The sequence below is a fragment of the Oxyura jamaicensis genome, chromosome 8 (assembly GCF_011077185.1).
Source record: "Oxyura jamaicensis isolate SHBP4307 breed ruddy duck chromosome 8, BPBGC_Ojam_1.0, whole genome shotgun sequence".
Taxonomy (NCBI): Eukaryota; Metazoa; Chordata; class Aves; order Anseriformes; family Anatidae; genus Oxyura; species Oxyura jamaicensis.
Genome location: NC_048900.1, coordinates 13,274,561 through 13,298,484, shown reverse-complemented (window position 1 = coordinate 13,298,484; position 23,924 = coordinate 13,274,561). Strand labels below are relative to the sequence as shown.

Below are 23,924 nucleotides of genomic sequence, written 5' to 3'. Positions count from 1 at the left end.
TTCTTTCTTTCTTTCTTTCTTTCCTTTCTTTCTCTTCCTTCCTTCCTTCCTTCCTTTTCTCTAGTTTTCCAATTTATCCAGATTTAAAGGATAAATCATTTAGCTTTCCCTATAATTAAAGCACTAACTTCTCCAAAGTAAATTAACTCTTTTTTGAACTTTCTGAAGGACAAAGATAAGCAATGAAATGTATCTGCTCTGGCAATATGGACTGCATATGAAGGAGAGAAACTCAACATTTAATATTGGAGAGTCTTTTTGAACTGGTACAATCTAACTGCTTTGCAAGTCTCAAGAGAAGCAAATTTTTATGATTCTTGTGGTGGGCTAGGGGCTTCTATTTGTTTGTTCTTCCTGTTGGCTTTTTTTTTTGAATTGAAGATTGCTGCAGGGATAGACCCTCTAAACCCTAGGTTTTGCAAAGAGGAGACAACAGGGCAAAGTATCAGCACAGTTGAAGGTGAGATTGGTGCGGAACAGAGATCCTCTGGTTCTTCATTAGTGTATAATTTCTTAGGAACCATATACAAATGTTACAACTGAACTAATTTCATGGAACAGGAAATTATAAGATACTCCCGTTACAAACCCCTCTTGGTGCACAGATAAAAAGGAAAATATTGTAGAGTTAAAGGTGTCAGTATAGTTGAATATCATCCTGCAAATCAAGGAAACATTCTGAGGTTTTACTCGGCAGCAGATAATTTTCCCTAGACTCTGCTGAGACCAGAAAGGACCCAGATTTCCTATAATTAAGAAAAGACTCATTTCTTATTCTCAGTCTAAATATGACTTTGACTGTGGATTTGCTTTTCAGAAACCCACAAGGTGAACTCCATCAGTTGTCTCTGTAAATCCCAACTTATAAAGGATCTTTCCTTCGTCCTGTTATTCTTTCAGGTGTGACTTTGAATAATTGCTCCTTTCAAATTGTTCATATCACTACCCTTCCACTGGACATTCTTTGTAATTAATTGCAAACTCAAAAAAAAAAAAAATCTCAAGAAATATATCTGTTTTGAATCATGGGTTATTTTGGATTTTTTGGTGAACATTTTGATCATTTCAATAGTGGTTTTTTTTGTTATACAAATATTCCTGCAGCACAGACATTCCAATTTCTATCTAGTGCTAGCTATTATCTTTCTATAGCACTGTAAATGCACATAATGCGTAGGACATAATTCTTACATGTAGATTTCGGCACAACCTTTGTCATCCCCAAAAGCTACCTTTCTTGTTCTTGGCCGTGTTGATAACTCCTACACCTTGAAATCTAATTTAAGCAAATAAACACATAAATATGACATGGACGAATAGTTCAGGAAAGAGAATGAGTTAAGCTGAAAATGTTCTTGGAAAATGCATTGAAGTAAATAACCAATGTTAAGCTGTTACAAAAGAAGATTTAAGAAGCTACAAATCAGAATAGACAACATTGCCTACAAGAAAAGTGAGACCGTGGAGTGACATCCCTCTTAATAAAGTCCAAAGATGCCAGAGAAGATTGGAATTCCACCAGGAATGAGTTTGTCTCCAGCTTTGAAGTGAATTACATTATGTCCTGTACATGGTGGACATAAGTAGAATTATACTAGGTCAACCCTTCTGCTCCTCCTCTTATTACAATATCATCATAACATTTAAAGTGTCTGAGAATGCAAATACTGTGTAAATCTTTAACAGGTTGATTTGCCAGGTGCTGTTTAAGCAAGAGGTATATAATGCTTCTAGGTTTGAAATAGAGGCAATTATATTGACAGGACCTGATGGGCCATATCCTCATTTTTTGAATCAGAGATGAACAATTTAGATATTGACTCTCTGAATAAATTCTGCACATCCCACCTGTTCATTTTATTAAAACAGTGACACCTCTGCTGGGGTGACATGGGGAGTATCAGTCAGAAGGAATGACAGCTTGGTACATCGATTAAACATCCTGACAACCACATAGGGAAGTTAATTACTGGGAGGCAAATTAACACCTTTGCAAGATAATAGAGAAAACAATAATTATGTTAGGAACTCAGGAGGCTACATTTTCTTGGCCTTGAGCCTGAGGCTGTGAATGCTGTTTTAAAGAAAACCACTGCTCTAGTGCTCTGGGGCAAATAGTTTGAACCATATTGATTGAAGTCTTTATTGTCAGTGATTAAAAAGCACCTTCAACTGCCAGTGAGTCTTTTGAGACATTCCACAAGGAGTCTTTCAATTAAGATTTCAAATGAGACTCATTTTGCATTGCAATCGGTCTATTCTGGTCAAGAGAAAGGCAGACTTGGCTACCAAAAGGACCTGTGCAATTATGCCTTATGTGGGCCATGTAAGATGAGATTGCAAGGACCTTTTGACAGGTACATTCTCTCTCCTGAATCAATAAAAATTAAGCTTATTAGAGAACAAGATGAAATCTGCTGCTTTTATAAACAGAAGAAATCTTTCAGTATTCCATTTTAATTTCAGGTTTATTTTTTGTAGCTTATGCTACATGCATATGAGTTAAAATACAGCAACTGGAAAAGTAGTAATATGTCACTGAACCACAGTAAGAGAGAACTTTAAGTGGATATTGTTTTCACTGTAAATGACAGTGTGGAACTTTAGATTTACAGCCTGTCTGTAATGCAAAATCAAACCTTTGCAGCTCACAATGTTATTTTTTAAGAATTGGAATCTCAACACAGAGCCTCAAAGCCAGTCTGGGCACTTTTCTTCTATTGTAATTGCAAGAAGTTTCTTCTGATCAGAATGTATATATAGCAATACCTATGTTTGATCTGACATTCCTAAATTAAACCTTTTAAAAAACTTAAAGTATCATCACAGTAGTTTACACATGATTTAATGAGGGCACTGTTTGGATCTTAGGGTAGTCATTCCTACTGGTAGTAAGTGAGAAGTCCAGAACCCAGGCTGAGGTATACACAATGTAGTGAATCTGCAAGCTTGGCAGATGGGAAAAATTACCTTTTTTACTTGTCAGCTAGGTGACTGATTTGAAGATAGCAAGAGGCAATAAAAAGAAATTTCATAATGCACATTTTTGCTAAAGCAGTTTTAGAAAGAACTTGCACTGGGGAATAGAAAAATCAGTGGCTTATTGGGATGGCAAAATTATATTAGAGTCTCCTGACTAAATGGAGGTATTGTTAGTGTTAAACATCACACATTAATTTCAGACTTGCTGGAGTCATCCAACGTAAAGAATCTGACACACTATAATCACTGTAATGTTTTAAAGAGTTTGGGTGATGGAGAGGAAGAGAAAGAATGAGTCATATTACTTAATGCACTACTGGGTGATATTAAAATAGTTCAAAATTAAGATGATTTCAAAATGTCACCTAACAGCATTTTATGAAAAAATGAAAAAATCTAGTATTTATCTTATGATGCTAATTTCTTTCCTTCAGGTTTACTTTGTCTTACACTTGAGCTTATATTTTTCTTGAAGTTTAGGATTTTTTATTAGCTCTCATCATAATGTATTCTGTCAACCAGATGTCAAAGATTTCTGTCTTTAGCACTATACTCTCAGATATAACTTTACATTTTATTTAACTGGCTTTTTTTGTATTTGTTTTCTTTCAGTGTATATATATATACAGGCAGTGGAGATGAGGAGAGGACATCCCCCTCAATGTCAATGAGCAGCTGGAGTGCATGGAGCTCATCCTGGGGATGGGTGAGGAGCTGACAGAGAGATGATGGGTTAGGATTAAAGGGAGGGCAGGGACAGGTGACATTATAGTGGGGATCTTCTATAGACCAAGCGAGTGAGGCCCTCTATAGATAGATAGGAGCAGCCTCACATTCACAAGCCTTGGTCCTCATGGGGAACTTCAGCCATCTCATTGCCTTTTAACAGGGCAACACAACAGGGCATAAGCAATCCAGGATATTCCTGAAATGTGTCAATGGTCACTTCCTTCTCCAAGTGATAGAGGAGCCAACAAGGAGAGGTGCTATGCTGGACCTCACTCTCACCATCAAGGAGGGACTGGTGGGGAATTTGAAACCCAAGGGCAGCATTGGCTGCAGTGACCATAAAATGGTAGAGTTCAAGACCCTTGGGGCAGTGAGGAGGGAGCACAGCAAGCTCACTACCCTGGACTTTGAGAGAGCAGGCATTAGCCTTTTCAGGGATCTGCTTAGTGGAATACCACAGGACAAAGCCCTGGAGGGAAGAGGGGCCCAAGAAAGCTGGTTAATAGTCAAAGATCACCTCCTCCAAACTCAGGGGTGATGCATCCCAACAAAGAGGAAGTTGGGCAAAAATACCAGGAAGTCTGCATGGATGAACAAGGAGCTTCTAGGAAGCCTACAGAGGGTAGAAGCAAGGAAAGGTAGCCTGGGAAGGATACAGAGAAATTGTCTGAGCAGCCAGCAATCAGGTTAGGAAAGCCAAAGCCCATTTAGAATTAAATTTGTCCAGGGATATCAAGGGCAGTAAAAAAACTTCTACAGATACATTGATGATAAAAAGAAGAGTAGGGAAAATGTGGGCCTTCTCCAGAAGTGGAAGGTGACCCAGTTACCTGAGAAGTTGCTAAGACACTATCTATCATATTTGAGAAGTCGTGGCAGTCTGGTGATGTTCTCAGTGACTGGAAGAAGGGAAACATAACCCCCATTTTTAAAAAGGGAAAAAAGGAAGACACAGGGAACTACAGGACAGTCAGTTTCATCTCTGTGCCTGTCAAGGTCATGGAGCATACCCTCCTGGAAACTCTGCTAAGGCATGCAGAAAATAGAGAGGTAATTATTGACAGCCAACATGGCTTCACTAAGGGCATATCATGCCCCAGAAATATCTTGACCTTCTATGGTGTGGTTACAGCACTAATGGAGAAGAACTAACTGGACTTATGCACAGCATCTGAAACTGCCCTGCACAGAAATCCTTCTATCTGAATTGGAGAAACATGGATTTGACAGAACAACCACTCAATGGATAATGAGTTGGCTAGATGGTCAAACTCCAAGAGTTGTGGTCAATGGCTCAATGTCCAAGTGAAGACCAGGGATGGGTGATGTTCAGCCATGGTCACTATTGGGACCGGCATTGTTTAACATCTTTATCAGCAACATGGACTGAGCACACCCTCAGCAAGTTGACCAGCAACACCAAGCTGTCTGGTGTGGTTGTCACAGTGGAGAGAAAAGATACCATCCAGAAGGACCTGGACATGTTTGAGAGGTGGACATACTAACCTCATGAGGCCAAGTTCAAGGTCCTGCATCTAGGCCGGGGCAATCCCAAGCACAAACATAGGCTGGAATGGAAAATGGAGAATTGACTGAGAGTAGCCTGGTGGAGAAGAATCTGGGGATGTTGGTTGATGAGAAACTCAACATGAGCTGACAATATGTGCTGGCAGCCCAGAAAGCCAAATATATCCCGGACTGCATCAATAGCAGCATGGCCAAAAGGTTGAGAGAGGTGACTCCCCAACTCTACTCTGGTCTTAAGAGACCCCACCTGGAGCACTTTGTTCAGCTCTGGGGCCCCCAACACAAAAGGGACATGGATCTATTGGAGTAAGTGTCCAGAAGAGTCCACAATGATGATCAGAGGACTGGAGCACCTCTCCTATGAAGACAGGCTGAGGGAGTCAGGGATGTTAAGCCTGGAGAAGAGAAGGCTCCAGGGTGACCTTATAGCAGCCTTCCAGTACAGGGGGCCTACAAGAAAGCTGGGGAAGGACTTTTTATAATGGCATAGTCATAATAAGACAAGGGGCAATGGCTTTAAATTGAAAGAGGGTAGATTTAGATTAGATTTAGTTTAGATATAGGGAAGAAATTCTTCACTCAGAGGGTGGTGAGGCACTGGAACAGGTTGCCCAGAGAAACTGTTGATGCCACATCCCTGGAGGTGTTCAAGGCCAGGCTGGATGGGGCTTTGGGCAACCTGGTCTAGTGGGGGGTTTCAACCCTCCATAGCGGGTGGGCTGGAATTAGATGATCTTTAATGTTCCTTCCAACCCAAACCATGATTCTATGAAGACATCTTTTTAATTTGTTGTAGACATACTAGTTCCTTCCAATGTATTTTGTATTTTTACTGAATGTTTGAAATAATAAATTTTTAATTTCAAAGCACATTACTTTTAAAGTATGTTTTGTAATTGTTGCACACCTCCTTATCCCTTGTCTTTTAAGGAACTATTCCAAAGGAGATTTTCTTGCCTTTGAGGAAAGAAAAAAAAAAAAAAAAACAACTGCTAAACACCTGGGAAACATGTAATGGATAGGCAGAAAGCTGCCATCGTGTGTGAGCTATGTGAAAATAAATGCTTGGATAGAAGATTTTAATTTGATGTATTCAGAAGTTCTCATAAATATTAGCAATACAAGAAAAGAAATTATTAAAATAAACTTTAGCCATTCTCTATGCCTTTAACAACCCTATCATCTATGCCCTTATTTATTTTAATAGCTGTTTTCAGTTTAAGTAAAAAGAAAGGAAGTTACAAAATGGAGTGCTCACATTTCTTTTAGATAACACTGGACAATCCACCTTAAAAGAAAATCAATACCATTTAAATTATTTGAACAAAGTGGCCAGATTTCAAAAGGTACGCAGCAGCCTACCACACCAGGAATGGTCTTTGGTACAGACAATGCATGATAATATTCTTATCCCTGCTATCAGAATCCAGAGTGTGTGGATGGATATTAATACCTTCCATGCATTTTAGAGCAGCGTATCATGATTTCTATAAGATGCTAAGTTGCCAGATAGGGGTTGACTGGTTTGTATGTTAGAATTTGCTTCTTTGCATTGTTAAGTCTTGCTAAAAAGCATCTCCAGACTTGCAAAATCAGCAATGTACAGTGAGTACATGTTCACTAACAGCATCACACACATCTTGTAACCAAAAGCTTTTAGAGTCCTACATAGTTTTAAAATTTGGGAATATTCCTACGTAATCTTCTGACACGTTTTACTGTGTGAAACTAATTAGGAGTTGAGTGTTTAGATCAAACATTTTTCCTGAATGGGAAAGATTAAGTTTACAGAGCAGGTGGAGTAGGAGGGGGAGCTGGACATTGTCGTAACAAAAGGAGTAAAATAAGTAGGTATACAGGAATAAGTGACAACCTGAAAAGAGCAACACATTGAAAAAGGATATAGTCCTGACCTAGCCCCCATGGGGCAGGACTATAGGTGTACAAGTGAAGATTGCAGTGCCTTAATCTAACTATAGGTGTACAAGTGAAGATTGCAGTGCCTTAATCTAACTATAGGTGTACAAGTGAAGACTGCAGTGCCTTAATCTAACTAACATAACTGGACTTCATATTCTGGGATCTCAGTGAAACTTAGCAGCTTATGATAAAAGGTCAACTAGTTTATCTAGTTCTCCTTTTAGGCTACAAATTCTTGTGAAAGGATAATTTCATGCAGACAATCTGTAGACCAGAGTTATCTTAAAAGAAAAGCAGGCAAAAATCTCATGTCTTACACGCTTTCACTTCACCGAATTCTCCGTTCACCTTACATGATTACTCACTGTGGTTGAACTTTTATGCAGAGTGGTCATACTAAATTTTCACCTTTATGGAGCTGTAATTGTAATACACAAGATCTTTGACTTTTAACTAAGCACACACATTTTTCTTTTGCATCTCATGATTTAAAAGGCAAAGTAATATTGTAAACTGGCTAATTTGGAAGAGAGCAGTAAGCCCTAGAAAACAGTCATCTTTCCTTCCTTCTTTCCTTCCTTCCTTCCTGCCTGCCTGCCTGCCTTTTTTTTTTTTTTTTTTCTTTCTTTCTGGAGATTCAGATGGGGAGTTTCAAACATACAAACTAAATCTAGCTACCCATTGATTTTAAATGGGATTTAGACACTAAAGACCTGCCATTTTTCACTTTAAAAAATCTATTCCTCTGTTGTTTTATCTTGAACAGACAGAAATAATGATAACGCTGACTATAAATCAGCAATTTTAAATAGACTATTTACTTCCTCTTTAGGCTAAATTCTGTCCACAGATAAAGTGCATGACCTCAAGTGAACCCAGTAAGTTTTATAGGTCTTTATCTGGGGAAAAAAATAGTCTCTGAATTCAGAGAATTATTTTGCTATATGTAAAGTAAGGAAGGGTTAGGGTCTCAGGAAAATTAGAAAGTGAATACACTTGTATTTAACTTTATGTGCATCTGGATTTCCGTATAACCTTGTAATAAGTGTAAAAGTATGGAATCAATCCATTTATTCCTCTGCAGTTTGCAATACGCTATATAGGCCAGTAGTTTGTGCACTGGATTATCCTGTACTTACCTACTCAGATTCCAAATTCTTAAACAATCTAGACATCCTTTTCCCTATTCTTGTCTAGCTAATTTATTTTTATTCTAAATTGATTTCAATAAAATAACATACTCTTATCCCAAAGGCTGACTTACATTGATTAGACAAAGCCTGAAAAATGTACTTCCCTCATCAAAGCTACAGAATATCTATTTAAAACATTAATTTTGTCTAGTAACAGTCACTTTTGTTCTCAGAACACACAGTTAACACGAATCAGATATTGCAGGTATATTATTGTTTGTAATTTAAAGTTTTCACAAGGAAAGGTCTACTTTTTTCAGAATATCTGCCAGTAATCACTGTTGCTGGAAATGCTTGCAGATTTTGTGTGACAGTATTAGACAAGCATTTCAGGTGGTGACATATGATTTATGCAGGAAGACTGAATGAACCATGACTACATTATATGTCAAATGTTCACATGACAACTCTTCTTCAACAAAGTGCAGGCCCAAGCGCTGAACAAGGTTTCCGATGCAAAATTGTTTATAAGTAGGAACAGAGATTTTCTAAGCTACATAAGAGATGTAGACATGACGCTTTATATATTTATTAGATGAAAAATAATTCAAAGGCTTAAATGTACATGTGGCATATGGCTTAAAGATATGGATAAATCATATTTCACAGTTTATGAGTTAATGTAATTACTAGCAATAACCTAATTGGCATATGAAGGTAAAGTTTTCATGTTAGTTATTCACATAGCTAAAAAGATAGAGATAAAAAGATAAAATTTCTAAGTTTTTTAAAAGCATAGAATTTAACTCTTACCTGTTTGCCTCCTGACAATCATGGCTCAGTCCTGAACATAGGATTACTTGTGTCTGACAATGAACTATTCTAACTCGTAAGTTATTTGATGTCCCTGTACATCTTGCCATAAGAATTCTCCACAGGTTCCAATATGTATATAACCAGTATTTTCAGGTAACTAAAATTGCTGCTAAGTAGGTACCATCAAATGAAATTCTTCAGTTATTGAATAAGATTTCATCCTGATCAAACAGGACAACATTTGGTAAACAAATCTGTGTCCTTTAGTAGAGTTAATATACTCATCCCAGTTTGCAAAGCAGTAAATGATATCATGAATCCGGAAATGCCTAAGGGTGTTAAAGTAGCCACTGACAAAATGCTGCTCTTATGTACACAAAATGAAATATAATTTCATGCTTTTGTAATCAGTAATTATATATTTTTTTAATTTTATAATTAATTTTTTATAATTTCCAGGCAGATATGTTCTCTGGAAAGAACATTCTGGTGTTCTCATGTCAAGAGTAAGACTGGAGCTTGGAAAAGGACCTGAGATCTTCAAAAGCAGACTGAGATGCAGACATCAAGTCTCACTAACAGTTAAAGTACTGAATATGTAACTGATATAGGGTCTTTAGAAATTTTTGAGTTTAACAACAAAGCAGTGTATGTAAAAATAAAAAGAACAGCGATAATGTATTGTTTACAGTTAATTATTGTATTGATATTTCTTTTCTCCCGTACTCTTCCCCTGATCACCGAGTAGTCACAGAATCACAGAATGGGCAGAGTTGGAAGGGACTTCTGAAGACTATCTAGTCCAACTCCCCTGCCAAGAAAGATTGCCTAGAGCACGTTATACAGGAAGGCATCCAGGCAGGTTTTGAATATCTCCAGAGGAGACTCCACAACCTTTCTGGGCAACCTGTTTCAGTGCTCCATCACACTCACGGTAAAGAAGTGCCCCCTTGTACTGAGCAGGAACTTCCTGTGCTTCAGTTTGTAGCCATTGCCTCTCATCCTGTTGCTGGGCACAACTGAAAAGTGACTGTCTCCCTCCTCTCGACACCTTCCCCTCAGAGATTTTTATACATTAATGAAGTCTCCCCTCAGTCTTCTCTTTTCCAGGGTAAACAGGCCCAGCTCTTTCAGCCTGTCCTCATACGACAGGTGCTTCAGTCCTCTAATCATCTTCGCAGAGATCCTCTGAATTCACTCCAGTAGTTCCATGTCCCTTTTGTACTGGGGAGCCCAGAAATAGACACAGCACTCCAGGTGTGGCCTCACCAGGGCTGAGTAGAGGGGGAGGATCACCTCCCTTGACCTGCTGGCAACACTATCCTGAATGCACCCCAGGACACCATTGGCTATCTTGGCCACAAGGACACATTGCTGTCTCATGGTCAGCCTGCTGTCCACCAGGACTCCCAGGTCCCTCTCTCCAGAGCTGCTCTCCAGCAGGTCAGAGCCCAGCCTGTACTGGTGCTTGGGGTTATTCCTTCCCAGGTGCAGGACCCTGCACTTGCCATTGTTGAACTTCATGAGGTTCTTCTCAGTCCAACCCTCCAGCCTGTCAAGGTCCTTCTGAATGGCAGCACAGCCCCCTGGGGTATCAGCCAATCCTCCAAGCTTTGTGTCATCAGCAAATTTGCTGAGGGTGCACTCCGTTCCATCATGCAGATCGTTAATAAGTTGAACAACACTGGACCCAGTACTGACCCCTGGAGGACCCTCCTAGCCTCAGGCCTCCAACTAGATTCTGCATCACTAAGCACAACTCTCTGAGCTCTGTCATCCAGCCAATTGCCAATCCACCTCACCGTCCACTCATCCAAGCTGCGCTTCCTGAGCTTGTTTATGAGAGTGTTATGGGAGACAGTGTCAAAAGCCTTGCTGAAGTCAAGGTAGACTACATCCACCGCTCTCCCCTCAACTACCCAACTAGTCATCATATCACAGAAGGCTATCAGATTGGTCAAACATGACTTCCCCTTGGTGAATCCATGCTGACTATTCCTGATCACCTTCTTATGCTCCCCATGCTCAGAGATGACCTCCAGGATGAGCTGTTCCATCGCCTTTTCAGGGATGGAGGTGAGACTGACTGGCCTGTAGTTGTCTGGGTCCTCCTTCTTGCCTTTTCTGATGATCGGCATGATATTGGCTCTCTTCCAGTCCTCAGGCACCTCTCCTGTTCTCCACGACCTTTCAAAGATGATGGAGAGTGGCCTAACAATAACATCAGCCAGTTCCCAGCTCCCTCAGCACCCATGGGTGCAGTCCATTGGGGCCCAAGGCTTTGTGGATGTCAAATTTGCTTAGCTGATCTCTGATCCGATCTTCTTTGACCATGGGAAAGTCCTACTTTCTCCAGACCTCCTCTCTTGTCTCCAGGGTCTGAGATTTCGAAAGGCAGATCTTAGCAGTAAAGACTGAAGGAAAAAAGGCATTCAGCAACTCTGCCTTCTCCATATCATTTATCACCAGGACATCTGCCCCATTCAACAGGGGGCCCACATTTACCTATATTCCTTTTTCTGCTGATGCATTTGAAGAAGCCCTTCTTGTTGTTATTGACATCCCTTGCCAGATCTAATTCTAAATGGGCCTTAGCCTTCCTTGTCGCATCCCTGCATACTCTGACAGTGTCCCCATATTCCTCCCAGGTGTCCTGTCATTTTTTTTACATGCTGTAAACTTCCTTTTTCTATCTGAGCTTTGCCAGGAGCTCCCTGCTCATCCATGCAGGTCTCCTGAGGAAGTGATACCTGAATATTGAGCAGTTAGCTTGGATGCCCCCTTCCTTCCAGGGTCCTAACCCATGGAATTTTTCCAAGTAGATCCCTGAAGAGGTTAAACCTTGCTCTTCTGAAGTCCAGGGTCGCAATCTTACATTTGCTTCCTGCTTCCTGCATTTGCCCTGCTTCCTTCTCATAAGATCCTGTACTCCACTATATCATAGTCACAGCAGCAAAGGGGCTGCCCCCTACCTTCACATCTCCAACTAGTCCTTCTTCATTCATTAGTACAAGGTCCAGCAACACACCCCTCCTTGTTGGCTTCTCCACCAACTGTGCCAAAAATGTTGTCATGAATGCACTGCAGGAACATCCTGGATTCTGTGTGCCCAGCTGTGTGATCTTCTCAGCAGATACCAGGGTGGTTGAAGTCTCCCATGAGAACCAGGGCTTGTGACTGAGAAGCAACTGGGAGCTGTCTAAAGAAGGCTTCATCTACCTCCACTTCCTGATCAGGTGGCCTGTAGCAAACACCCACAACAGTGTCAGCCGTGGTAGCGTGCCCTTTAATCCTTACCCATAAGCACTGAACTCACTCTTTGTTCAGCCCTGGGCAGAGCTCCACACATTCCAAGTTGTTCTCTTGTGAGAGAACTGTGTTCTCTTCTTCTCTTGCTGTTCTCTTCTGTTCTCTTGTAAAGAGCAACTCCACCACCTCGCCTTCCTGGTCGGTCTTTTCTAAAAAGCGTGTAGCCTTCCATGACAGCATTCCAGTCATATGAGCTATCCCATCTTGTCTCTGTGATTGCAATGAGACTGTAGCCTTGTGACCACATGTAGATCTCCAGTTCTTCCTGTTTGTTACCCATACTAAGCATATTAGTATATAAGAATTTCAGGGAGCTGAAACACTTATTGCTGAAATGCTGAAATGCTTAGTCGTTTTGCCCCTCTCTGCCACTTACTCATCCTCCTTCTCCAGTACAACTCTTTAAAAACTATGGTTTCTGCTTTTTCCTTATCTCCCCCATTTATCTTTTTTCTTGGTGATTTTTCCCAGATCTGCTTACATCTCCTTACGTTTCCCACCATCTGGCTAGACAGCTGTTACTGATATCACTGAGTGAAAACAGTTGTTCAGAAGCTGATTTTACCTGTGGTTCTCATTCTCTAAGGGACTGGAAATTCTGAAGATCAGGACAGATGAAATGATGTATGAAACAAACCTTGATGCTTTAGAGAAAACCAATGTGGTATAAACATGCTGTAGTGGCAACATGGATAGGCCCAGTGTAAGCAGAAATCACATGAAGATACAAGTTATCAACTACAATGGGATAGCTATTAACTATTTGGTAAATCAAAGGCAGGCTATGCTCTCTCTGTCTCTTGGCATCTCCGGAGGTATGAGATAAAAAGGAAATACAACTCTGACCCAACACAGCAGAATGGATGTGAAATGAAACAGTTGTTTCAGCAGTATTACAGAATAAAAATTCAGAATACCTGTGTCAAGTATATGCAACCTGACTTTGTTCCCCATTTGATTTCCTTTCTGCCTGCTCTAGCACAATTCTTGCTCCAGTAGGGACAAAGTCCTCACAGCCCTGGACTCCAGGAAGTATAACAGATGCATACTCAAACACAGCCTGCTTAAACTCTAATGTAATTACACAAACTGATGAACATGATGTGATGAAAGCACTTCTTATCAGAATGTTTTAATAATTAAGACTGAGATCCAGGATGTTTAGCTTTAGATCTGTGAACCATTCTGAATACTTCAGATGTATTCTGTTGCATAAATACTATTGATAATACAGAGACAAACAGACAAAAATCTTATAAAACATCTCACCAGATTCTTCAAATTCACTGTTGTATGCATTCCAAGTTTCACTTATGCGGAGTAGATTTTCTTCCATGGCTTGAATGTCCATGTAGGGACAGTTGCACTCTGGGAATCTGGGGCCACACTGACACCAGCAGTCATTGTCCTTGCAAATGAACTCCCCCTCTGAATTGCAGGCAATATAGCTCAGAGCTGCCTGGACAAAATGTTCTTGAAGATACTCAGGGAGGATGACCTGAAGACCTGAAGGAAACAGAGTAAGCACTGTGTTATTAAACCCAAATGTATATTCAAGTCAAGCAATTTCCCATACCTATATAACATGGTAATAAACAGATAAAAAATAAATAATAAGCTAATAATAAGCTACAAAAATAAACTATATCATTTACTTAGGACAATTTACATATATGTCTAGCATTTGCACCATGTCATGTATTTCCTTACCTAAGAATTCATTTCAGATATATACCTTACACTCCTGTCTCATTATGGAACATCCATTCCAGTAGATAGTAACTTGTGTTCCTCACATTGCATACTAGTGTAATTTCCTTTTTCTTTTACAGACTCAGCTGTAGGAGCTTTTCAGTAAGGAAGCATGCAGATGAATTACAATACTGATACTATGCAACTAATACAAATTCTGAGAGTGCTGGAGGGAAAGCAGCTTTGAAAGACAACAATGAAAGTAAAGAGGCTGTATAACCAGAAAAAGAGAGGTTTGAAGACAAACATTTCCATTCTGTATTGGACTTGTTTTCCATGTTGGCTTTGACATAAGTAGGTATGCCTGAAATACAGAAATGTCTAAATTACTCTGGTTATTTCTCCATGATTCTGTAGACACAAACTAAGAATAACCAGAAAATTGAACTGTTAGAATTTTTAGGAAAATAAAATTAAAAAAATATTTCATTTTTTAAAACATCAATACATAATGGCCTATTTTCAGCAAGGTATTGTAAAAATATGTGTACAATGATTCATTATGACCAGTAACTGTGTCAGTTTGAGAAAAATCAGATAAACATCAGTTTTGTTATTGATTTTTTTGAGTGCATGCATTTATAATGTGGTTTACCCTATTTCATCTTTCAGTACTTTAAGCAGACTTTGCAGGATGGGACCTCATCCATCACCACAGGAAGTCTTCTGAATACAACATGCATTGGAATTAGCTCAAATCAGGTGTTATCTGATAGATGCTCCTAAGGATTTCAGAATGCTAAGAGACAGTCAGCTGTATGTGCTGGGTAGGGCTATAAAACCCTAAGAAACAGAATTCATTCTTAAATCGACTAAAGCTTTAGCATGGAGAAGGGATGGAAGATCTAGCTACCATGTTGTTTTAAAAATGAACATGCTATGTCCCAAATCTCTTTGCAAAGCATTTTCACACTTTACCCTGTCATGACAGGCAGAAGCCTTATAAAATCATGTTTCACATTTATCAGAATGCATGTGGTTCAGATGTATCAGAACCACAAGGCAGGGAAATCAAAAATTCAGAATATCTGTGACCAGAAGTATATTCATCTGAAAATTTTGACTACTGTTAACACGATTTCACTGATGGGAATGAGTATTTTATATAGAAGCATTGTAAATTAATTGTAGCCATCAGTCCTTTAGCTACAACAGTAGTCAAACAATCAGAAACAAACAAACAAAAAACACACACAGCAAGATTTTTGATTTATTACACATACCAATATTCTGAAATAAAAATACTTTTTCTGAAACCAGTGGGGCTTATTTGTAGGCCAAGTAATTTCTCAGTATATTAATTGTTTAAAAAAAAAAAGGTACTTGGAGAATTTCATAGAGATTTATTCCTAATTTTAAGGTAAATAAAAAAATATCTATAACAGCAATTTTGTGACCTTCCCAAGTAGAAAGCCATATTCAAATGCATGATAATATTGCTAAAACTGGGTCTGTTTGTGCTTTCTTCTGCATCATATCAAAACTTGTAAAACTCTTGACTATACTTTTTAATATACTGGTATATTTGTGAAAACACTTGGTATTATGAAAGTAAAAGAAAGCCCAGATAAGTAATCCAATCTTGTTCAATTCCTACATGGTAAGCATGAAATAGTCTAAGCAGTTCTGACACTAAATTTCTTATGACAATCTAATGGCATGTGTAAAACTGCTCTCTAACCGATGCGAGGATTGATTTCCAAATTTTAACTTAGAAACATTGTGCAAATGCTGGAGACCAGTAAAAAAATTGCTTTTTTTTTTTTTCTTTTTTTTTCCGGGGGGGGCCGCCAATATTTAATTGCATTTCAGTGAAAATGACAAGTTCTTTTAAAAAATTATATAATATACATATATATAGTCTGTGAAATCAGTGTTTGATCTAATGGCTTTAAACCTATTCTCACCTCTGGAAAGAGAAAGAAAAGGCATAAAACAACCCTCTCCTCCCCCCTTCTCCCCCCCCCTCCAAACAGAAAAAAAAAAAAAAAATGGATGTATTAGACAAGAAGATAATATTTCCCTGACAGACAATCTTAACAATCAGCAACAACTTCACACAATATGCCCAACTGAGATATGAACCAATACTCTTTTTTTTACAGCCGGAAATAATTGTGAAGCTACCTGTAACAGCAAATTGAGAACAATGTTCTTCTCTCCTTGTATATACACAGGTATGCACAAAAACATAAATTAAAGAGAATTAGTCTGTTTTCAAAATAGTAATAAAAAGTTGTTCATGTTACATTTGTGTAACTGAAACAAAAAAACAGTAACTACTAAGGGGGCCCTAGAGGTTCACTTTCAAAAATGTTTAGGTGCCTCATCTGCAATTTGGAATATGTATCTGTTGGAATTAACAACAAATGAATTAGAAATTAATCATCTTTATATATACATGTGTATACATATATATATTCACTTTTTTTTTTTTTTTTGAGATGCCTAAACTTCCAGGTTTTCTTAAAAGTCCCAGAGGAGCCTTTGGACTCTGCTTTATTCAAAGCCTTTGTGTATTTATGCCCTGCCAGTGGGATGACTGCATGACGTATAAGCCACTACTCAAAATGTGCAAAGCAGGCTGAACACAGTAAATGTCATTCCCTGCTTGGTAGAATCCGTGGGAATTCAAGCTTTGTAAAAGGTGAGCAAGTCATTGCTAAATAAGGCTGTAAAATGTTAACAGCATTATTCAGATTACTTTCTGATGGGCAAAGAAATTGTTTCTATTTCAAAGGCAACATGAGTTACTGACATTTCTTTCACTTTGCCTAGAATATACTTATTACAGAAGGAAAAAAAAAAAAAAAAAAAATGACCTTTCATGAGGTGGAAAAAAGAAAAACAAATAGTGTGATAAATGTCATCCTGTTCCAAAACAGATTAATGAAATTGTACCTACATACCTTGCAACTGAATCTTATTTTCAGGACTCTGAACCAGAACAGAACTGACAGAATCTAGGTTGTCATAGTTACTGCAGCCAAGAGGACCAGTCCGCGTTTCTGTTACCTAATGGCAAGGGAATGGAAAAGCATTTGCTGCATTATTCAAAACAGACTGAAGAGTTCAGAAGCTTGTTGCATAAAGTTTCCCTTTAATTCATCTGTCTGTACATTTCAGACTTAATTAAGGTGAGATAGCTCATTTTATATATGACAAGTATGATTGTAAATGTTTTACTAGTACAACAAACTTGGGAGAGTGCTATTTCTATAGCAGGGAATCACTACAAGTGACCAACAGCTACAGATGATTTATTTCTTCATAGCTATGGGAATAAGAATGAATTTAATAAATATGGTTCACAAAAATGCAAACGATGATTTTCATTGATGAAACTTGTGCATATGGCAACTCCTTGTTGAAATCATAAAAAAGCTTTGACTTCTTCAGCAGGATTCAGAAGTAAAAACCTTTATGAGCTGTGCTTGTAATGGCGATGGTGGGATATCTTTTATCTGGGGAAGATCTAAAATAAGATTAGCTGTAAGACTCTAGACATCCTGCCTATTGTAATCACAGAATCAATGACCACAGGATCAAAATACATCTAAATTTATCAAAACAATATCACCACAAATAAAGCTTTGTCTTAGCAGTGGTGGGTTGTGCTTGGCAACATGCAGTTTGTAAAATGAGTAAATACATTATTAATAACAATAATAAAGGCACGTGATTTATATACTTTATGGAACATTATATATGATACCTAAGTGTCCAAAAACCCTTTATAAAAGCTAATTTCTTCTAAATGCCACAGTAAGTGAAAAAAAAAATAGGGCCTAATCCAGTTTTTCTGCAATTAATTGCTACAGTTTTTGAAACTCTGCTGTGATGCCCAGAGGGCAGGCTGGCAGCTCCACAGCCAGCCAGGCAGTGTCTCAATGGCTATTATAGCTTCTATAGGTAGCTGAGGAAAAATCTCAAATACTTAGGACAGGTGGGTATACCAAGATCTCATTTTTTATTTTTAACTGGATTGGATGCTGTAAAAAATTCATGGCTTTGGAATTCCTTCCCCTTTATACCAACACCAGAAAGAAAGAGGGCATTGAAAGTGGAATAAAAGTAATACAAGAGCTCTAGCAGGAAATGTTGGCCATGGGATATCTTCCCAGTCTTCTTTACTGCCAAAATACAACAAATTCCTCTGTTGTCCATTCCAACAAGCCACTGTCTTGGAACTTCTTCGCTCACGTTTTTTTATCGTCTCAGAGGTTTTGGACATTTACATCTATTTGTTGATTTGCTTCAGCTCTGAATACAAGTGCTTCTATAGTTTGTTACTTCAGGTAGTGTAGTCTACCCTGAATCTCCTGGAGAATAAGTCTAAATTAGGGGTTCAAAGAGCTCATTTCCAAAATTTACACCTCAACTGAGCAGCAGACATCTAACATTAACTCTTATGAACAGAAGGAAGCCTGCTGTTCAAACAATCTGTTTTGAAAGGAATATGGAGATTTACTAAAATCATTCATGAATGTTTATGTTGTTTAGGATCACCCAGTGGTCTTACAGTGTCTGTGCTACCACCAGCATGTGAGTGGCTGCAGCTGGATCATGAAATTCCTTAAACTACTGAGATCATCTATACATTGATTCATATTTTCCAAGCCCTAAAATTTTCACAAAATAAGTGTGAAATCTTACACTGTCACAAGTTATTGGCCCCTTTCTGTCACTCTGAACTAGTATTCCTGGGAACTGTGAAGGATGTCCTTTGCAATGCCATCAGCCTGTCGGGAGGACACGCTGAAATGATTTCAGCCAAATCTGGTCGCAGAGTGCCAGCCATGCAAGGAAATAGATGTAGTCACAATCTCTACTTATGCCCAAATTTGGCAGTGTCTGATATTTATGCCAAGGCCAGATTTTCCTTGTTGTTTTTTTTTTTTTTTTTGCTTAATCATCCTGAATCAACATAAAAATTCTTGCATGGGTATCAGATTTGTGTGGGACACAGCCAGAACAACAAATCTGATTTATCTGTGACACTCCAGGCCTTTTCTTCTCCTAAGTGATCAAAGTTCCATTCTAAAATCCCACTTTTTATAGTACTCCCAGCCCATATAAGGAATACTAAACTGTTCATATAGTATCAAAGACAGGCACCTACATTAAATAAGATAAATAACCAGAAGAAAATAAAACAGGAATGGACGTTGTTATAAATTTTATCCTGTTTCTGAAAGATTATGCTCAGCATTTATCTCTGCAATTTTTTATACAAAGATCCATTTATTTTTGCATTTTTTTAATTATTATTTTCAATCATTTGTTTATAAGGCAATGCAGCTTCATGAATTCATCTGAAATGTAAGAACTATAAAGACGGTTTTACAAATCCTATTCATTCTGTTTATTCTTATGCTTCCTGCAATTACAAAATAAAAAAGGTTAGTAAGTAGTTGTATAATGATGTCTCATTTTTTTCATGAAACTTCAGTCTTCACTTGGATGATGCAAAACACAGATAGCAATAACCATTGTTTTGATTATGGAAGTCACAACAATTGGTGTATCTAGGTGTGCACAGAAGCAGAAAGGAAATAAGTATCATTAAGGTCCAGCCCGGAATCTGCTCCAGCAGGGGTCTTCCACAGGCTGCAGCCTCCATCAGTGCAGGTCCACCTGCTCCACCATGGTCTCCTCCACGGACTGCAGCATGGAACCCTGCTCCAACATGGTACTCCATGGGCTGCAGGGGGACAGCCTGTTTCTCCATGGTCCTCACCACAGGCCGCAGGGGACTTCTGCTCTGGCGCCTGGAGCACCTCTCCCCCTCCTTCTTCACTGACCTTGGCACCTGCAAGGCTGTTCCTCACTCCTATCACTCTCCCAGCTGTGTGGCACAGCATTTTTTGTTGTTGTTGTTTGTTTGTTTGTTTGTTTCCCCTGTCTTAAATATGCTCTCACAGCAGAGGTGCAAAACAATATCACTTACTGGCTAAGCTCTGGTCAGCAGTGGGGCCCTTACCAAACATGGAGCAGCTTCTAGATCCTTCTCACAGAAGCCACCCTTATGGCCTTCTGCTACCAAAACCTTGCCACCTAAACCCACTACAGTTTTTTTCTAAGGACCAGTCATATAAAATCACTGATTCAAATGAAAATTATACGCATGGAAAAAAAAAAAAAAAAAAAAAAAAAAAAAGAGCAGAGTTAGATTGTTAGATTTTGACTCATGACTTACTGCTCATTGTAGGTAAGCAATAAAATATTGTTTTAAAATAATAATAATGTAAATAAAAAATAATGTCCTAAAAATAGAACAATATAAAAGGTCTTTTTCTAAGCATAAAATTTTCACTGAAATCTATATATTTCTATTGTGCATTCTTTTACTTTTCAAAGTACTCCAGCCTTCTACTGTCTAATCCTTTTCATTGGTACTTTAAGCTTCTGCATACAGAACATATTGGAAGAAGAAAATAGACTATATAGTTCCAACATAAGTCCAAACACCAAAACGAGATTAAAACAGTTATAAAACAGCCAAACTCCAGCTTTCCATGGCTGGCACTTCTAGTCAGAGGCCAAAGTTACATATACCACATTATACCCTGCACAAGCCCTACTCAACAAAGATTGCAAATTGGAAGAAAAATGTGAGTAGTCAATAAATGAAATGTGGAATACATAAGAAAGCTTCAAATTTCTGACAAATTGTTTGATCAAATGAAAGGATTTTATTTTTCGGAAAATCCTTTAAGTAGAAAAGCAGACTACAAGAATGAAAAAAAAAAAAAAAAAAAAAAAAAAAAAAGATGCGTGGGGCGTAGAATTAATTAAATCTGTCTCAATGCAGGTGTTACTAAAATCACTGATAATTTTGCATTTTCTGTCTGTCACAGGAAGAAGATACAATGACAGAAGAAACATTGGAAAGGGATTTGCACTTTAAGTATCTTCCAGACACAGAAGTATGACTATATTCAGTTCCAGGATCACAGCTGAAGTGTTTTGTCTGAAGGTTTACAATGAAAGCTAAGTCAAAAACAGGAGAGGTAAAGGTAAAATGTAAATAGTGTATGCTAAGATGCAACTATCGTCCAGAAGTGATTGCAGATTAATAAAGACAAATAAAGATGAATAAAAATACTGATTTGTAAGAGCTTGATCCACAGTCTGTAAAGGACACTAACTCACAAAACAAAATACAACAGAACAGTTATTTAATCATGAAAAGCCCCTAAGAACCAGTAACAAATATTTGACATGAACCAAGCAAGCTATTCTCAAGTGCCTTGTTTTCAAAGATTATCACAACACAGGTTTCCCTGGGTAGCAGGATTTTCAGTTCCCAGAAATAAACTGTAACATGTGGCATTAATGAGACAAATGCCTACAGTTTTCAGTCAGTTAAAACTCATAACCATGGTGATAATGACCCGATTATAAGTGCACTAAGTATATACCTCACAGCACTGCATAAGGGCTGAATTCTTGTGATACCAGTGGGTAGTATTTCCCTGGGAAACTGTACTTTTTTTTTTGTCCGTGATAATTAAGCCCACAGAAGGTTCTCCTAATAAGAATAAAATATATTTCTGCAGAGCTTTTTTTTTTTTTCTTTTTTTTTCTTTTTTTTCCTGGTGTGTTCTTTCAAATACACATAGCTAATATTCTTAACTACATGCTCATCCAGAGATGGTAGGCTGTCTTGCATAAAGGACTGTCCTCTTTACGAAGTCTCTTTTAAAATGTATTTGGCTTCTAAGGAAGATAACTAAGCACATAAAGGAGAAGGAGACAATGCTAGTCACTTTAAAATAGGCAGCTGCATTCATATTCATATTACCCTCTTTCATATTTTAAACATTTAAATAGTGTCTTAGAGGAAATTATTCATATATATGTGACACCGCTGTTGGAAGAAGGTATCTTCTGAATGACTGGTACATATAGAAGAATGAACAAAGGCATGGCAGGAGAAGAAACCCAAGGAAAAAGACAAAACTGGAGTGATTTAATATTTTGGAGGATCATCTCACAGAGGCATAACTTTTTATGCAAGGAAGCTAATAAATTGTTAGGTAAAAACAAATCCTGCTACTGTCACTCACTAAATAAGTCCTTCCCTTCATAAATCATTCAGTCGGATTAATTGCACAGTAACAGTGCTTAGCAGTTCCTAAAATCATTGGAAGTCCCCAGCGTAATTACACATTATCAGCAATCAGACATAAGACTCAACCTAGACTCAATGGGGTCCATGGAATAGAAGGGTCACAAGGGGCTGCCTGGCTGGATGTTATCACAGCACATATTTTTCATCCCCTATTGTCTTTAGAATTTTTCTATATGACTCCTTGTCGACCCTACCTTAAGGACTTGTCTTCCAGTCTATGTTTCCTCACCTTGTCATCCCTGTACATTCAAGTCAATGCTTATTTCACTTTAAGAAAAGTTGATCCCGTGAATAAGACTTAACTGTATTTTCTGTTTAGAAGTGGTTCTCCTGCTGATGCAGTGGGGTAGTTTCATGCTGATGGACAGCTAAGATCCACGCTGCTACTCTCTCACTTCTCAAAAGAACAGTGCGAGAAAATGTTATGAAAAGAGACTCATGGGCTGAGATAAAGACAAGGAGATCACTCACTAATTATCAACATAGGCAAAACAGATTCAGCAAAGGGAGCTTCATATAATTTATTGTCTATTACTAGCAGACTAAACTAAAAGGAAACTAAAAACCTTCCCTTATCATCCACCCTCTTCTACTTCCTCCTTCCAGGTGGTGCAGGGGAATAGGGAATGGAGGCTGTGGTCAGTCCATAACACTTTACCTCCATAACTCCTTCACGGTCACTCCCTGTCCCTGCTCCACGTGGGGTCTCTCCCCCTCCTCGGATGCCATTTTAGGAGTTTGCTTTTTGTTGGTGGTGGGCTTTTTTGTTGTTTTTGGTTGTTTCTTTGATTTTAGAATTGCAAGTATTCTAAAGCATTACCTAATAGGCATGTGACATTTTCAACACATTTTCCTTCAGTGGTGTTGTTAGTATAAGACTGACTTTTTAATTTGATGAATCCACTAACTGAGACAATCTGGAATCACTACCATCTTATTTTTCTGTCAACTGATGTTATATGACATAGCAAAGTCAGTAAACTTGATGTTTCAGCAAATGAAATAAATTGCAAAATGTTCATTAACCAGGAAAAGTGGGCTAAGAACTTCTTTCAAATTTTGGGGGAAGGAGAAAAATTTCGGTTTCACTGAACACAGCAATAAAACTTCCCAAGAGATCAGCCTAATCCCTCTCACTCCTTTGTTTCTCTATTCTCAGGAATGCACTGTGAGCTACACTGCTACATTACAATGACAAAGAATTGAAAAGTATTATCCCCACATTAAACATTAAATACCTTGGAAATCAGAATATTTTATGAATTAATTCTATCTTAATTCTGTTCTGTTTTTACATTCTTATAAAAGATAATGATTTTGGGGGACTGTTTAGTTTCATCTGATACAGAGCAATCACTTGTCATTTCAGGTCTATTTTCCACTATTTCAGACAACAATTTGTTAACTGCTAATTGCAGGAGGATCCACATGAACATCAACAAACCTTTGAATCTATGCTGTGCCACAGGAAATTTAGAGAAGAAATGGAGACAGTCAGGAATGCACCAGCTTTGAGCTACCAAAACATATATAAGTTAAACAGCTTTCTAATGATAGCTGGGATAGAGGTGGGGAAGAAAAAAAAAAAAAAAAAAAAAAAAAAAAAAAAAAAAAAAATA

At 38.2% G+C, this 23,924-nt stretch overlaps 1 protein-coding gene and 1 long non-coding RNA gene across 7 annotated transcripts in view; one reads left to right on the top strand and one right to left on the bottom strand.

Annotated features, from left to right (window-relative positions):
- The window catches only part of LOC118170676, a 17,272-nt gene extending 12,812 nt beyond the window's left edge, over positions 1–4,460 (top strand). The window contains exon 3 of the long non-coding RNA XR_004752838.1: positions 4,345–4,460. This is a non-coding gene — a long non-coding RNA (uncharacterized LOC118170676). The remainder of the gene's footprint in view (positions 1–4,344) is intronic.
- Positions 1–23,924, bottom strand: part of BRINP3 (BMP/retinoic acid inducible neural specific 3) — a 223,072-nt gene that overhangs the window by 54,099 nt on the left and 145,049 nt on the right. For all 6 annotated transcript variants that reach the window (XM_035333109.1, XM_035333116.1, XM_035333110.1 and 3 more), the window contains 2 exons: positions 17,078–17,183; positions 13,686–13,922 (listed from right to left, as the gene is read on the bottom strand). In XM_035333109.1, coding sequence (XP_035189000.1) covers positions 13,686–13,922; positions 17,078–17,183 — 343 coding nt within the window. The remainder of the gene's footprint in view (positions 1–13,685; positions 13,923–17,077; positions 17,184–23,924) is intronic.